This window comes from Ambystoma mexicanum, chromosome 2p (assembly GCF_040938575.1).
Source record: "Ambystoma mexicanum isolate Mex_15411 chromosome 2p, UKY_AmexF1_1, whole genome shotgun sequence".
Lineage (NCBI taxonomy): Eukaryota > Metazoa > Chordata > Amphibia > Caudata > Ambystomatidae > Ambystoma > Ambystoma mexicanum.
Window position 1 is genome coordinate 64974137 of NC_090923.1, and position 16116 is coordinate 64990252.

General features: G+C 47.0%; 1 protein-coding gene across 4 annotated transcripts in view; it reads right to left on the minus strand.

The window, feature by feature from the left end:
• Nucleotides 1-3038: 3038 nt before the first annotated feature.
• The window catches only part of PRRT3 (proline rich transmembrane protein 3), a 316513-nt gene continuing 303435 nt past the window's right edge, over nucleotides 3039-16116 (minus strand). For all 4 annotated transcript variants that reach the window (XM_069643267.1, XM_069643264.1, XM_069643266.1 and 1 more), the window contains one exon: nucleotides 3039-9365. In XM_069643267.1, the coding sequence (XP_069499368.1) occupies nucleotides 7300-9365 (2066 nt within the window). In that variant the 3' untranslated portion in view covers nucleotides 3039-7299. The remainder of the gene's footprint in view (nucleotides 9366-16116) is intronic.

The following is a 16116-nucleotide window of genomic DNA, read 5'->3' on the forward strand; positions in this document are numbered from 1 at the left end:
ACTCTCCGGAGCAGTCCAAGCCGCTGCCACCCTTCTTTGCAGAGCCATCTGGAATGGCAGTACCGGGTCAGTGGGTGGACCTTGGTTGAGGATATCCATCAGGTCATCCTGCACAAAATCAACTGGGGGCGCCGACCACCTCAAGTAGTCCGTGACCCTCAACATAAGGCACCAGTACAATGACTCAGCATGGGTGCCAGGCTCAGGCCTACAGAACTCCACCTCCTGAGAGGTGTCCAGACCACTGGCGTCAAGCAGTGACTGACGCAGGTCCTCAATCTCGCTATGACCAGAAAGAATCTCATCTGATACTGTGTCAGGAACCAACCCATCTTCAGAACCCTCTTCCACCTCGGAAATCTACTCCATAGGCTGGAAGGTGGCATTGAATAAGGGAGAAAGATATGTTTTGCCTTGGCCAGAGCCTTTCTAGGGGGTTCCCCCGTGCCACGGGGTACCTCCGACACCACAGCCTCGAAAGGCATTGAGGGCGTCGAGTGAAACAGCATCGACGTCGAGCGTGGCGCCGACAGCATCGACAGCTTCGACACAGGCGTCGAGGGCAGAGCCCTGAGCGTGTCCTTCGACAGCCTGGGTGCCGATGGCGTCTACGACTTCCTCGAAGGCAGAGGCTCGAGAGAGTCCGTCGACTACCTCGGCGTCGACGTCTTCTTCGAAGACTTCACAGGTGCACACAGGCTCGAGCGTGTTGAGGACCGGGACCTGGAACGGGCATGACTAGAACGATTCCCCTTGTCTGACCGGGACCTTTCCTGCGAATCGTGCCGACCACCCGAGCCTGAAGGCGTACGAGAGGTGTCTCTAGTACGGTCACGGCTGACCCCACTCGGAGGCACGGATGGACCGGAGCCCTGCAATTCAAGAATCGCCCACATTTTCTTCCCGAAGGAAGCCCATTCCTCCGGAGAGGAACGCTTGGTGGGATAAGAAACCCTCCGACGGGCGGAGTCCTCGGATGAGGACGGGGAAGGCGACCGATGACGGCTCTTCCAGGAGTGCCTCGAAGAGGCAGAGGAGTGGCGGGTCCCACTACGGGACCGAGACCCCCTAGACTTACGACTACGATGCGGAGAGTCGCCCCTCGAATCGTCCGTCGAAAGCCCAGTGGACCTTGCCTTCCAGGGCTTGGACACCTTACCGACCGACAGTTTCTTCTTACGTTCCCGCAAGGCCTTGGACGTAAGCGACTCGCAGTCAACACAATCATCCATGTCGTGGGCCTCCCCGAGGCACCAGAGGAAGGCATTGTGCAAGTCCGTCACCGACATCTTGGACCCGCAGTCCCCACACTTCTTGAAGCCCGGACGCGGGGTGGAAGAAGAGGAAGACAAATCGAGAAGACTTCACAAACTAACAGGTTCGAAGAACCGAAAGAACAGAAACTCCAAAGAGTCGAGGCGCACCGAGATCTCCGAAGCGAACACGTTCGCGGAAAAAACGGAAACTCAGGCTACGGGCTTTGTGCGTCCTACTTATAACATGCAGTGACGTCGGCTCGACGGAGGCCCTCGAGGACAGCGTATCGACGTCATCGATGCAGGACGCAGAAAGATTTTCTGAAGCAGCACAGCTGTGGTGATTACTGTCATAGATATGGAATACGTCGGAAGACCCAATCCCCTCGAAAGAGGACTTTGCAGGTTCCATGATCTCTACTCTATATGGCCCCATTCTATAATGTGTGAGAAAACAGAGGGTATTCTCCCAGGTCGACCTCAAGAATCCCTTATTCAGGTGGCCAAGGAAGGGCTGGCGGTCTCAGATTCCAACCCTGGGGGTAGATGAACGAGGGAGGATCACCTGGGTTGGGGAGCCCGGGGTTGTACTCTGGGAAATGTCCAGTGCACACAATGTATTGCTGGCCTTGCCTGATCCAGTAGAGTTGTGGAACTGTGCTCATCTTCTCAGGTCATTGGCCGGTGATCACCACTGTAGTGCCCATTGAGGGAGTAGAAGTGTCTTCTGCCTCACAATGTGATGCCATCTCTATATCAGTGACACTTGATCTTGTAGCCTCAATCTCTCAATTGGCGCCAAACCATTCCAGGATTCGTTTTTTGCCTTTTCTCCCTCATTGGAGAGGTTTCCCTGTTAAACTCCTGGATGCCTCTGTAGGCCACAACTGTGGCTTCAAGTGACTTTTTTTCTGAAATCTAGGGAAGGGGGTGATACTAGATTGCCCAGCTCATAACAGACTCAACAGAGAGGGCTTGTGGTTACCCAGCAAAGGAAGGCTGGAAGTTACCATTAAAGTGAAGGGAATGACTGGAAACGGCCTGGACCGTACGTGGTAAAATCTGATAAGGGAGGTGCAAGGATCTACGTGATGCGACCGCGGCTGATTTTCCCACGGCCGGAAAGTTTGCATGACAGATGTGTGAACCACCACAGATTTGCACATTTTCCATGTGAACACACATACAACCCCTACATACCCATACCCCCACCCACAATGCACCCACGACACCCCCCCACCTACACCCCCAACATAAACATACCCTACTTACCTTTTTCTTCACGCTGAGACCCTACGGCGCCAGTTTCCTTTCACTTCCGTGATCGGGAACCTGCGCCACATGGACCTTTTCTTTTTTTTAAATGTTTTAATTTTTTTACGGGGGCTGCAGGGGTGTCCCCCACAATTCCCACTCAGAATACTATAAAGTATAGTGAGCGGGGTGTTGGGGGGACACCCACGCACCCCCTGGTTTTTTCATATATATATATATATATATATATATATATATATATATATATATATATATATATATATATATATATATATATATATATATATATATATATATATTCGCGTGTGCTGGCTGTCTTCTTTTTTTTATACTTACCTACAATGCTACCACCAAAGGTACAAACTTTTGGTGTTTGAACCTTTGGTGGTAGCATTTTTAGGTCTTTTTGTACATGCAAACTTTTAGGTACGATAAAAACGTACAATAATAAGGTGTAATACGGGACAGAAAGCAAGTTAAGCGGTTAAATAAAATGACAAGACCGTGTTTGATTGATATATCATTTATTTATACATCTGTTTTTGGCACAGGTTTAGAGTCGCTTGGCTGCCAAGCTGTACCGATAGGCAAAGGTATATACCCTGTACATTGGGGAACTATACACAGAGACGGCGTGAAGGAGCCAGCATTGGTCAACACCAGGGAGTCAAGTGTCCGACTCTGCCGCCACAATGGCACTCGATTGTCAAACAAAACTCAGAGTTCCTTCACAGTGAGCGATACACATGGTTGCCTGTTATACACAAGTACAAAACAATGGTTGGAGGGCCTCATTTCCGCCCCAGTGGTTGTATGTGTGGTTATACCGGAGGGTTCTTAGCTAGCATTGTTCCGATAGTGGTTTTCTCTTGCCATTAGTAAAACTGAAGTTATCAATAAACCTCCTGAACAATATTTGACCAATGTACACCTCTACTTCAGCTTAAGCCTTCGCAGAGTTTCACCGGCAATCGTACAGCGTACCCAGTATTGATAGTCCAACGCCGATCACCAATGCCCAACTCACCTTCTCCCAAGGATTTACTGGTAATTCAGTTTGCACAGAGCGCTATATGAGAACCTTCACAAATACGCACTGCGTATGGAACATGGATGACCGCACCCCAAGAATTCAATGTTGCCCGAAGGGTATAATATTGCTTGAAGCCCCAAGCAGAAGGCTATATTTTGGCTAAAGGGCAATATTGATTTCTAGAGAAGGCAGGATATCCCACATGTACCGACGGTCCAGTACATATTTTTCATTATGAAATACTTTGGGCGAAAAAGTAGGTTATGTTTTCCCAGCATGACCTTTATCATGTAACATGCGACAGAGGGATCTTTTTGACTAGGAGTGAAATAACAGCACTGGCCAGTCATTGATGCTTAATTTTGTGTATTTTGTGTATGTCACGCAGATTTTATGGAATCAGGTAATAATGTCCCCATACATAATGTTGCCAGGAAAAGCCATTGGTGACATTATGTATGGGGACGGGTTGCGGGGATGTCCCCTACTCAACTAGTTAAAAAATGAAATTAAAAAAAAGTTTTAAAAAATAAAAACAAATAAAAGAATCGGGGTTGCGGGTTTGTCCCCTGCATGTTCAATGTAATAATGTCTCTGCAAAAAACTGATTTATTTGCCTGAAATCCTTTGAGACCACCTAGAATTCCCTTTTCAAACGAAGGCAGGACTGACGGACAGGATGAGCTTATATAGCACAGCCCGGTGAACTGAAATCCTTGCTGTGTTAAGGAGCCAGGCACACCCAACCCTACAGACACAGAGGGTAACTCTGCCACTTGTACCTGTAGATCCTGGATTTCTGATAAGCCCGTGCCTGTGCTGGGTAGACATTACTTCAGTTTGCCTCAGTCTTTCTCTTTGAGGTGCCCCCTGACAGCAACATGTCCATCCATTCAACAGACTCTTCTATGAAGCCTTGTCTGCTTGTATGGGATTTGCTTTCATGTCAATAAGTGAACAAGTTTTTGTATGAAAACATCTTTGTCAATTTGGTAGAGTAAATATGTGTTTTTTTCTTTTGTCCTCAATGTGGTGGAGGGAAAGGAGAAGTCCCACACCCACATAAGCCCATTCTTTCCAGCACTACCTTCTGTTTTTATTCCCAAAATGTTAACACTTTTCCCCTTTGCTGAATGTTTTTTAGGTGAACCTTATTCTGTATGATGAAGTCCCATGTGTCAGGCTGCAGATGCACCAGGGGAGCACAGCGGGCCTGGTGGCCACCACCTGCTCTGTGATTTAGGAACCGGAGAAGGAACACAGATTCAGCCACTCCCTAGTCCATCAAGACCTGTAAAGGAGCCGATCCTGATAACTCTGGAGAGGCTGGGACAGTGCTAGGTGATCGCCCAAGTGGCGCAAAGACCAACAGGCACGAGGGGGGTAGGAGAACAGATAGTCATAGAAATAGGACACTGACTGCATGGGCTTTTAAGTCCTCCTGTTACTATTGGAAAGGGAAGAGGAAATGCAGGGCACCTTAGTCTGAGAAAAATCTCCAGACGCTAGCATGCTGTGCATCCGTGGGCATATCGCCCTGGAAAGCCCTTGCTTAGCCTGGGTGAAGACCCGTATCCTCTACCAGGAATCTGTTATTGCCCATGTTGAGTGGTCCTTGTAAGGGGGGGCATTAACATGTCGGCATAAACTTTCACTCACGAGCAACAACAAACCCTGAGTTTGGCTTGCTTCGATCAGAGACCGTGCTCACTAGCTGCAATCCCTCATTCAGCCTGCGTTGTGGGAGTTAGCGGAGGCCTGCTGGAAGTACAGAAGCTAGCAAACACCAACCGCATGGAAACGGAAACACAAGCCTCCATGGTGCGGTACCTCACTTGACACCAGCAGGATGAAGCAAAGATGGCAGCTGCCTCAGACCATGGATCCATGTTGCACCACAATTCACCACAGCAGGGGTTGGGGGAGGTTGGAGTCTTCAGCGAGGTGCCCAATAACAGAGCTCAGTCATGAATTACCTCCAGCTGAAGTCAATTATGCAGTTACCATGTCAGCGAGCAGACCCTCTATGATATGGAAAAGTGAGAAATGACCAGGAGAGTTTGGGATTTGGAGACGTAGCAGAGCAGCAAGGAGGAGAAAAGGGGGGGGAAGCATAAGAGAGAAGCGGATGACTAGATAATCAACAAGCAGAGGTGTGCTGAGCAGAACATCCAAGAGAGGATGAAATACCAGAGGAGATGAAAGGAGGTGCTAAGATTAGAGAGCGCAGCGGTGAAAGAGGCGATTTTGGAGCAAAGGGGAAGAGATGGAAAATATAAACGGGGGGGGTTAACAAAATGCAGAAGAACATTGAAGAGAATGTGGAGGAGCAACAAAGAGGGGAGTGAAAGGAGCTAGTGTGTTGTATATTAGTGAGGAACCGAGGAAAGAGTCAGCTGGAGGATGGAAGGGGGAGATAACCATTAGAGGAGGAGTGATAAGCAAGAAGGTTATTGGTAGATGGAGGAGTGGTCTTGAGCCAGGATTCTTAAAAGAATCCTGACTTGGTGGAGGAGCCTACGCTTAGAAGGTGTCAGGATGCCCAAGTGTGGTTAAGCCCAAAAAACCCACTGCCCAACCGGATTCTGCAAATTATCTTAGGAGTGTCCGATGCATTGCTCACATCCTGATCATATCAGTCAATAAAGAAGTCTGGGACACTAAACAAATTTTAAAAAATCAACAACAGAAAAATAAGGACTGCATGGGACTCATGATGGTAGCGTGTAAGAGAAATCCAATCTTGTTCTTTGTTGTGATAATTAAAATCCTTGTCACATAGAATATGGCTTTGAGTCATCTGTTGATCCCACAACAAACATTTTTCAAACACGCCTTTCACACTTCACCGTGGGATTCATACAGCACAGCGCCCCCCCCCCCCCCAGAATCTACGAGCAGTGCATAGAGACATATGGCTAGGGGCGAAGGAGCAGTCCATGTGGTAATGTCAGTCTAGCCTGCTCAACGCTGGTGCACGTCACGTCGTTTCACGTCACGTCGTTTCAATTCTCGCTTTACGGCAGACGCTGCCATCAGAGGAGACTGCATCATTGCAAGTGCCGCTGGCACGCACTTCCTTTAGCACTGCAGAAGGCTGGCAGTGAGAAACGACATCCAGGAAGTGCTGTAAACACTTATGCCATCACCCTATAATGAGCATATTATAAGTGCATTCGTCATGGTTTCACAAACTACATGTTCTGTGCTACTAACTTACCTGGGTTCTCACACAGAACTCATCTTCTCAAATCCGGCCCATGGGAAAATGGGCCGGACCCCCAAGTCTGTTTATCTGAGAAACGTCAAGGAGCCAGACAGTAACTCGCTCCTCCATTCGTTTCGCTGGATGAGGCTACAATACAATGCGCATAATCTTATCTGGGAAAAAATATACATACAATTATATTTTTATAAAAAATATTTACGAGGCTATTCCAAAACTAGAACGTTCCAACGTTCCCATGGAACAGGTGTGCTTTAGACAAGTGTACTCGTTCTTCGGCACTCACAGATGCAGGAGTGGGGCTTTTCCCCCACTCACTACTTCAGTTTATTCCCAACACTAAACAAAGTTGTTGTTTTTTGTCTTTCTTGTAAGCGCGTAAACAAAACCTCTTTTTGAATGTAGAGCTTTCCGACAGGTTTTCCAACTGAGGCTTTTCAATGCCAAATACTTGGAAGGAATGGTTGCATTTCCACTCAGAGTAGACCACGACACCGTCACAAAACCGTCTATAGTTCAATGGTGTCGCTGGAGATACTGTGGCAATCAGTCGGTTGGCCTATCTTGATCAGACTTTTTGCACTGTCCTTTTTAGGTTCTTTAGCCTCTGCGGGAGCAGGCTTATTGCCCTCCTGGGCGAGGAGATGCGTGCTTGGGGCGTCTTCAAGAGGGAGGCTCTCCACAGAAGACAGACCATGGCGCCAGGGGTTCCAGCTGATCTTAATTGACCCTTTCGAAAAGCTGTCCAGAGAACTACCTGAAGCTGCTCCCTCGGTCGTCAAGTCGTTCGGAAGGTCCTTGCTTTGCGGGAGACTGACGCTCGGGGAATTGACATCGGTGACGGAGCTGCACCTGGCCAGGCTATACATGTAGTCGGGGATGCTGTTTCTTCTCAGTTTCAAGTCAGAGGAAATCAACGGATCGATAGTTTGGTTGAGGGCTGAGCATTCCTTTAGGGAGGAGCAGGAGTCTTGCCTCGAAAGATAGCTCGGATACTGGAGACTCGAATCCAGAAATATGCTGTCCCTGACCAGGTGCTCTTTGAACAAAGCTTCGTCAATACTTCGGCTCAAGTTAATGGGTGATGGAGGTCTGAATTCAAGGTCCGCAAGGGAGAGCATGGAATCCTTTTCGAAGCAAATGCTGGTGTGGGAGCGCCCCATGGCCAGATTCTGTGTCTTTGGGCCAAACACAAGGCCCGGCTTTGGCTTCGCAAGTGGCGATGACGATCCATTCTTGTAGAACCCAACCAGGACTTTATTTTCATTGTTATCTTTGAGGGCTCTGAGCGGAACACTTTCTGGCGGGTTGCGGATGAGGTTCTTACTAATGTCATTGTTGGTTAACTTGTCCTGGTGGCTATTTGCCCAGTCATAGCAGTTGTTGGGGTACTCCGGAACCTCAGTCTTTCTATAGGTGCAGAGAAACTGAACAATTTTGGCCCAGCAGGTATGATCGTTGCTGCCACACTTCTGGCAGAATGGGTGTGAGGCTACAAGGAGCATGGCAAAGCAGAGGGCGAGTTCGAAAATACGATACCAGAACTGCAGAAACCACCAGGACCACGAAAACTCATGAACTCTCCCGAAGACTTGAAACAGCCACAGAACAGCATAGACCTGGCAACCACAGCACAGCAAGCCAAAGACGCTACAGGCCAACAGGACCCGGGATGTCGTGAATAAACACTTCAGATTGCGCCCTCGGACTTGCATATCCAGATTGTCATCAGAGTCGGGGGACTCCATCTGAGCACGACTCACAATATCATCTGAACTTGTTCGTAGCTGGTGGTAGGCCACAGCGTTCCCCACCATTAAGAAGGTTCCCCAAGAAGCAGACAGGATGTGAAGGACAACATTTACCGATGGGTTCAGGAAGTGTGAAAATAGATCCGAGCTGAATAATACGATGAAATGAACGACTCCCACCACAGCTAACAGGGGCAGGCTTTGAATCTTGGGAGGCAGCATCTGAAGTTCGGCCATGTTCAGCATCAGTAGGACCAGAACGGCGAACGTAGTGAGGATGAGCGGGAAGGTGATATTGTACAACACCAAAGCCATCTGTGGAGACAGCATGGATTTGGTAGCGTAGGGGTCCGTAAAGAAGAAGACAGCACGGAGTATGCCCACCAAAACCAGCAGAGCATTGGAGGCCATGATGTATGGTAAGTTGAAGATATGCAGGATTGGTGACCCTATCAAATTGATTAAAGCAATTATGGATAAGACCAGGTAGAGGACAGCCGTTCCGTACACATGCAGCTCCCACGCAAAGCTCAAGGTCCGTTTCAGGTCATTCCACTGTAGAAGCGTCCTGTTCGACACAAGCAACTCGCATGCACCACGACCTCCCATGCATGGGGGAGCCAATGAAGGGAACATGGCCGACACGTTGGGGGAGGCGTCTACGAGTCTTGGTCTCTGGAGGGCTCGTTGGGTGGTTACCCTTATTTGTCCACGTCGCACAGTAATGGGTATTTTAGAGATTGCGGTAGGGCTGGAAGAGGTCTGTGGGGATACTGTGCCAATCCCCAGGCGTGGAATTGTATTTGCAGTTTCATCAGCAGGATCTGGAAAAGAATAAGGGAAAAACTGTTAGAATTGGATTGCATGCTAGGCACTTTACTTGTCAGAAACATACATATTTAACTACAACGGTTAGTTTGAGTATTAGTTCTCAGCTGATGATATCAATTATAAGTTCAGATGACATTTCACACAATGACCATTGTCATGCAAGACGTACTCCCTTCGGTTAGTGTCTCATAGTTGTGTATGTTTTACAATCACAGTTCATGGAGAGTGCATCCACAGTTAGTCCTTAGTAAGGCAACTGGGACCCAAGTCCTTTTACACTTCCCGGAGCCTGCTCCCAATTCCGATGGGTTTTTATCTGGTTGCTGTTGTGGGGCCATCAACAACTTAAATCGAACACTACGGCAGCAATGACGTCCATTCTTGAAGGTTCGGTGTCCACCTTATACCTACACCTTGCCATGTTCACTGGTCAGCGGCCCTTTAAAACACACCTTAGAACACCAGTGAATACATCTGGCACTTGCTAGGCGCCATTTAAGAGTCCCATCAGGGAAGGCCTCTGCTTGTTCCCGAGGATGATGGAATTATTAAACTTCTCACTGCTTTCGAGCCACTGCGGATCCATGGATGGCAACAAGAACCTTGCCGTGTTGCCATTCTTCACACAATTCTTCCTCGAGCATCTTTCTGCAAAACACTTTGACATGGGTTCAACATAAGTGCCTCACTATTGCAGAATCATGATATTACCCTAGAGTCCTGCCTGGTTGTACCTCTGAACTGTGCATTGTTACATTCGAGCTACCTATGTGTATTCATAAGATAATTAGAGCAGGTCACATATCATGTCAATAGGTACATGGTTTCTAGTATAGATTTGATATCCTGCCCATTGATACTGTGACCCACCACATCTCTCTTTATTTCACAGGAGCCAAGAGGAGGCGTCGGATTTGCCACCACCATGGTCCATTTCCTTACCCTCTCTAACACCTGAGACTCTACTTATGGGTGTGTTGGTCTCCTATCTTCCCCCCCCCCCAGCAGAAATACCACATGTAATGTAGTAATTACTTTGACGACCGATAGGAGGGCGCTAATATTATAGATGTTCCGCTATGCAGGGGGCGCTAATATTATAGATGTTCCGCTTTAAAGCCATATTTCTGGAATACCCCTATGTCTGCTTTTGATTCTTTATGCCAAACAACCCATTTCATTCCAGTTTGAGGGATGGGAATTCCTTTGGCACACCATTGGTTCACACTGCAGCGATGCCGGGATAAGAAATATCCACCGAGCAATCGATCAAAAATAGGTCTGACTTTGCCGAGATCTCCTGCCTGAACTCTCCACACCTCCCTGACCTTCCAAGTGTACCCTCAATAGTCTATCCTAACCGTGGCCATATGACTGAATCCTTTCATCATATCCCCTTCTTGTTCATCGCGCCGTTACTTCCTAGCTTGTTGCAGCCGAATGAAAGCGTAATGATCATTTGATTGATTTTAGGACCTGTGTTGGTGGGCAATATCCCCAAGAACTTGTCGAAGGACCTACTAAGGTGTCTGATCAACAATTGAGAATAGAGGGATGGCATTGAGCATTAATGGACAACTGTTGGTGGGAATCATGCCCATGAACTTTACAAAGATCTATTAAGGTGTATGATCTACATTTGAAATTAGAGTTTTTGCCGCTGAGCAGTGTTGGTTCAGAAACCTCCAAACATATGCAACGGAGTAAGAAGTTTAGAGCAGAACGTAAACAATGTCACAAGAAATCGTTTGGAAGATTCACAAGAAATCGTTTGGAAGATTCCAAATTTGAGCAGCCGAAATACCCTGATGAAGTCCTGTTTGTAAAGTCGAAACACGTGTTGGTGTTGGCTACAAAGTAAAGACTAAATGTGCATCTACAAGAAGCTAGTAGTACTTATTACTGAGTTCTTTTTCATTGGAGATCATAACAATTTAAAATGTGGCGCATTGGGTTGTTACGAATAAGGATCTTTAAGATGCTATATTGTTTAGTGGCATAGGGTTTTGAGTCACATTCTAGAACCCATGCTGCCTATCAGATTGTGGATTGAGTAAAACAAATTGATTATTAATAAAAATATCATTTGGTGGTGAGTAAGCAATTCTTGATTTCCTTCCCAGCTAGGTCTGCGCTAGATAAAATCCAGCAGCAAAGCGCATACAAAGAAATGCACAGAAGGGTTGCAAATCAGTCTTCTGCATATTGCACGGGGAGGAGAGAAGCGTCCCAGGGGCAGCACATTTCGGAATTACAAGCATCTCTTCAATGTTTCGTTGAGGTTCTCCTATTATTCATGATCTTGGGTTGTGGATTTCACTAGATCACATCTGTGCATTTGATCTGGTTATTTTATGGTCCCTAATTGGCCAAAATGTTTAAGGGCACAGCAATAACATAAAAAATACATAATGAAAAAAGAAACTACTTTGCAAACAAATTCAGAAAACCTCAATCTGGCCTATGGGCGGTCTTCAGAATTGTTTACGTGAAGGATTTTTTGTAAAAATGTAGATTTCCAATTAATCCGACACCTCAATGGGCTCTTTTTTTGCAAGAGGCCATGTGTTTTAATAAATGAAATTAGAACCCAATTGTACTTAAGAAAGGCCAAGAACCGTGTCTTTCTATTGAATTATTTACGTACAAAACAGAAGAAATACTTAATACTTTCCCCAACTATAAGATGAACTGAGAGCATGAGGGTCTTCAGCCCATGTGTGCCCCTCCCCCTTTTTTAATGCACCCTACTCTGTAGGTTAGACTCGCCCCTCGTGGTCCCTTGGTTCAGCCCAGCACTGCCCTTATACTCGCACTCCTAAACTGAGTGGGTCCCGGTAGAACCTGCAGCAGCGGCAGACTTTCAAGATCAACATCGACCCCGAACAGAAGTTTCTTCCCGTGAATAAAACTGGATCCCCGGCGAACCAGATACCTACATAAAAAACTACAAATAAAAACACACGAGAAAACCAGAATAAGGTCATGCTGGGTGCCCCGCCGAATTTGACGGGTGGACGATTGATTGTCGTAGCGCAAAGAAATCAACCCTGATGAAGATGACTCCAATAACAAGTCATTGAAACCGGTCGACCAGACACTATGCGGATATCGCCAACTAGGGTAGATACATGCCAAAAAAACAACTACGATCAATGACCAGTGTTTCTATGACACAACAGTGGTCTTAATTACATTTATTATGTTTTTCACAATTAGTGGCCTAAGAGATGCAATAATTGATATTGTGAATCCCTCGTTGTGCTTATGACAAATAAGTAATTCACGTATTAATCACAAAGAAAAACTCTGAAGTGAGAGTGTCCTCACTTCCTCCAATTTTATTTCATCTAGCGGTAAGGTGAAGCACACTTCACGGAGGGTTAATAAATGATATGGTACTGCACCATCTCCTGAACAGTCAAACGTGAACTGCTCCAGCATACCGCCGTTCGCAATCATGGGACAGGCTCCCAGATTCTGTTTTATAATAAAAGTATCATTTTCATTGTAGCAATAGGGTAAGTTCACTCCTTTACCTATCCTGATAGGCGTTACATCAGCTCTACCCAGGGTGAGGGCATCACGGAGGGACAGAGTGCTCCTCCTATTAGGGTCAGGTTTTAGGTAACACATTAAGAGAGACTGAAAATCATGTTACATAATTACCTCATACCTGCTCTTGCTTTGTGTGATATTAATACATACATGTATATTTTGTAGGTGTTTATCACTCATCAGTTATATTTTTATTTCCTTGTATGTTTGGATGCTATAATCTATATATTAATTTATAACACGCAACGTGCTCGCCTTGGAAGCAAGACGACACGGAGCAACACAGGTTCGAGCCCCGGGTCCACGCTTAGAAACCTCTGGGTATTAACGTTATAAATAACCAATCATATCACATGATGGAGGTAGCTTTGAAACAGGTCTTAACATGTATTGTCATTCTAGCACACACACGCGTTTGTTCATTCAGACGCCTCAGGTTACTCCAAAGAGTAGTTTCTTTGCATAGATTAGTGTACATTGTAGCACTAACTACATTATTTTTTTTAATAACGAATAATTAAAAAGAGGGTAACTTGAATGTTGCTTTGAAAAAGAAGGATGCCGGAAACGGACTGAAAAGGGTGAGAGTATTTTGTCTCCCTCTATTGCTGCTTGATCCTACATAATATGGAAAACACGCAGAGCAAGGCGATGAACCTCCGCCGCAGGACAAAGCAGCAGCGATGAGCCCTGCTGGGAGAAACAGACAATTAAGATGGAGGACGGGGAAGAAATGGGAGGGGGGCAGTGTCAGAAATCTCTGGCAGGATGGAATTTAAAGGAGGTACACAAAAGGGGAGGCCTCAGGTCCGTCCAGGGGTCTCGTTCGTCCCCATTCAATGATGCCCTCATGGCGGGAGGCTGAACAGAAAGGCAGGGGTCCCCAAAAGCAAGAGAATGAAATGGAGAAGGGGTACAGGGTGGGACCCGTCCCACATCAAGGGTGGGACCCGTCCCACATCAAGGGTGGGGGGGACCAGCAAGGGGGGTTACACGATCAAGGATGAGCATGCGTGACCAAAGTAGAGAAGACGCCACTCTACAACAGAAGAGTGGAGTACATAACCCCAGACACACCCCCCCCCCCCCCACACACACACACACACACACAAAAAAGGAAACTGAAGATTTTGGAATGTATACCACCCTCCCTCCAAAAAAACGCAATAGTTCTTTCAACAGAAAGAAATTGAACAACAATGTATAATTAATATACACGTGTGTGTTTACACAGGAATAGGGGTGTAGTTTGAGAACATACACTTAATTAAACAAACCCTGGCCAGGACACATAGGCCAAACCCAAACAAAGGGACACAGATCCCCCTAAAACGCTATAGGCAAGGAGTTATTGACCTATGGAAAAGGCAGGCGTTACCCAATTATTGGATTACCCTAAGATGTGAGTCAGAGGCAAGGGCCCGGGCCCAAGTCAGAGGCAAGGGCAAGGGCCCGGGCCCAAGTCAGAGGCAAGGGCCCGGGCCCAAGTCAGAGGCAAGGGCCCGGGCCCAAGTCAGAGGCAAGGGCCCGGGCCCAAGTCAGGACTGTCGGGACTCCGGGGTAGCTAGCCTTTTGGTTGTAGACCCTGAGCTTCTATACGGGGCCACAATCAAAACCCCAAGTCTATAGCACCCCTAGTCCCCCTCCACGGCGACCCCGCTGCCTACCACCAATCAGCAATGCCAGAACCGGGTATGTATGAGAAAGTGGTTAACATGTGCAGGTGCTTTAAATATGACATGAAACCATATTCAGGCCCTCCAGGCCTCCTGATGATATACGCGGGCAGAACCTTAGAAATGTCTGGCACAATCTCAGCCTCAGAGAAGCGAAGGAAACCATCAAAGACGCGGGACCCATGTATGTAAACAAATGGCCTAACAAAGGGAGCAAGGTCTACTTTAAACAGTGGGTTAAACATACTACATGTAAACATAGTAAAAGATAGATATTCACATTTTATCAAATCAGTACCCGGCGAGGGGGGTGTGGCGGCCTAACAGCCAATGGGGAAGCTCAGCACACAGGCGTTAACAGACGGTAATTCTGCCGCCCTGAGCCATCTCAGGGTTGGCGGCCACCATCTCCCTTCACTGGGGAATGAGGTAGGTCTTCTAAACCCCCCGGCCTCTTCCCCACATTTACCTTCCCTCCCTCCCACCCCCACACTTACCTGCTTTTCGGGAGCGAAGGCGCTGCAAACTGTTTCTAGAGCATCCGCTCTCGATCTGCAACAGGCCGCCATGGAAAGGAAGAAAGGACTACATATAGTCCCTTCTCTGCCTTCCATGGCGGCCATTTTTTTGTTAACTTTTTTCGGAATGCCCGCCATGGAAAGGGAGAAGGTACTACGGGCCTGTAACTATGGGCCCCGGGGCATTACCTGAAGTTGTAATGACCCCCCCTGCTCGGGGCTTATTGCTAAAATAGAGCAATTCACTTCCTAATGCCTCAGTTCTTCAGAAGGAAATCCATGCATCTGAACTTATTTGGATTTTTGGAAACAAATATTGAAGTCTTGTCAGAAGAGTGATTTAATAAAATAATGCATTCTCTATATTATACTTTCAATACCCTTCAGTGTTAGAAAACGAATAATTCTATATCTAACCAAGCAGGACATTTTGGAGCAGGGCTTTCCGCACGGGCCATTGTCACGCTGTGTGTCCCTTCAGTGCAGGTGCCCCTTTGGCTGGAAGCAGGATGCAGGGACCCAACACCTCCCACCTGCATTTCTTGAATCCACTGTCATCCAAAACACTAACATAATCAGTTTTTTGAATGACAGTATACTCGAGGGATGCACAAGGCCGCTCAGCACGTACCGTGTTGAACTGATGATATAATTGTAAACATGGCTAATAGTGCCATCTACTGGAAAAGGGCAGTATTGTCATACATCATCTTTACACTTTATTTTAGCCATTAGGGAAATCAGGTTGAGGGGAAACTAGTTCGGGGAGCTCCCTGGCTCAAAGGTAGTTTTCAACACTGCCAGGGGGCACCTGATCAATTAAAGCCATGCCCGGTGCCCATCTATTGCCAACCATCTTAAAACAGTGTGACGGTGCTATAACCTTACCTGTAGTGCTCTTACATTATTTTTTGGGAAACATAGAATAAAAGGCGCGCCCTGTCCGTGTGAGGGAACTTCTGGGTATTGAGGAAGTTTGTCACATAGGAGGC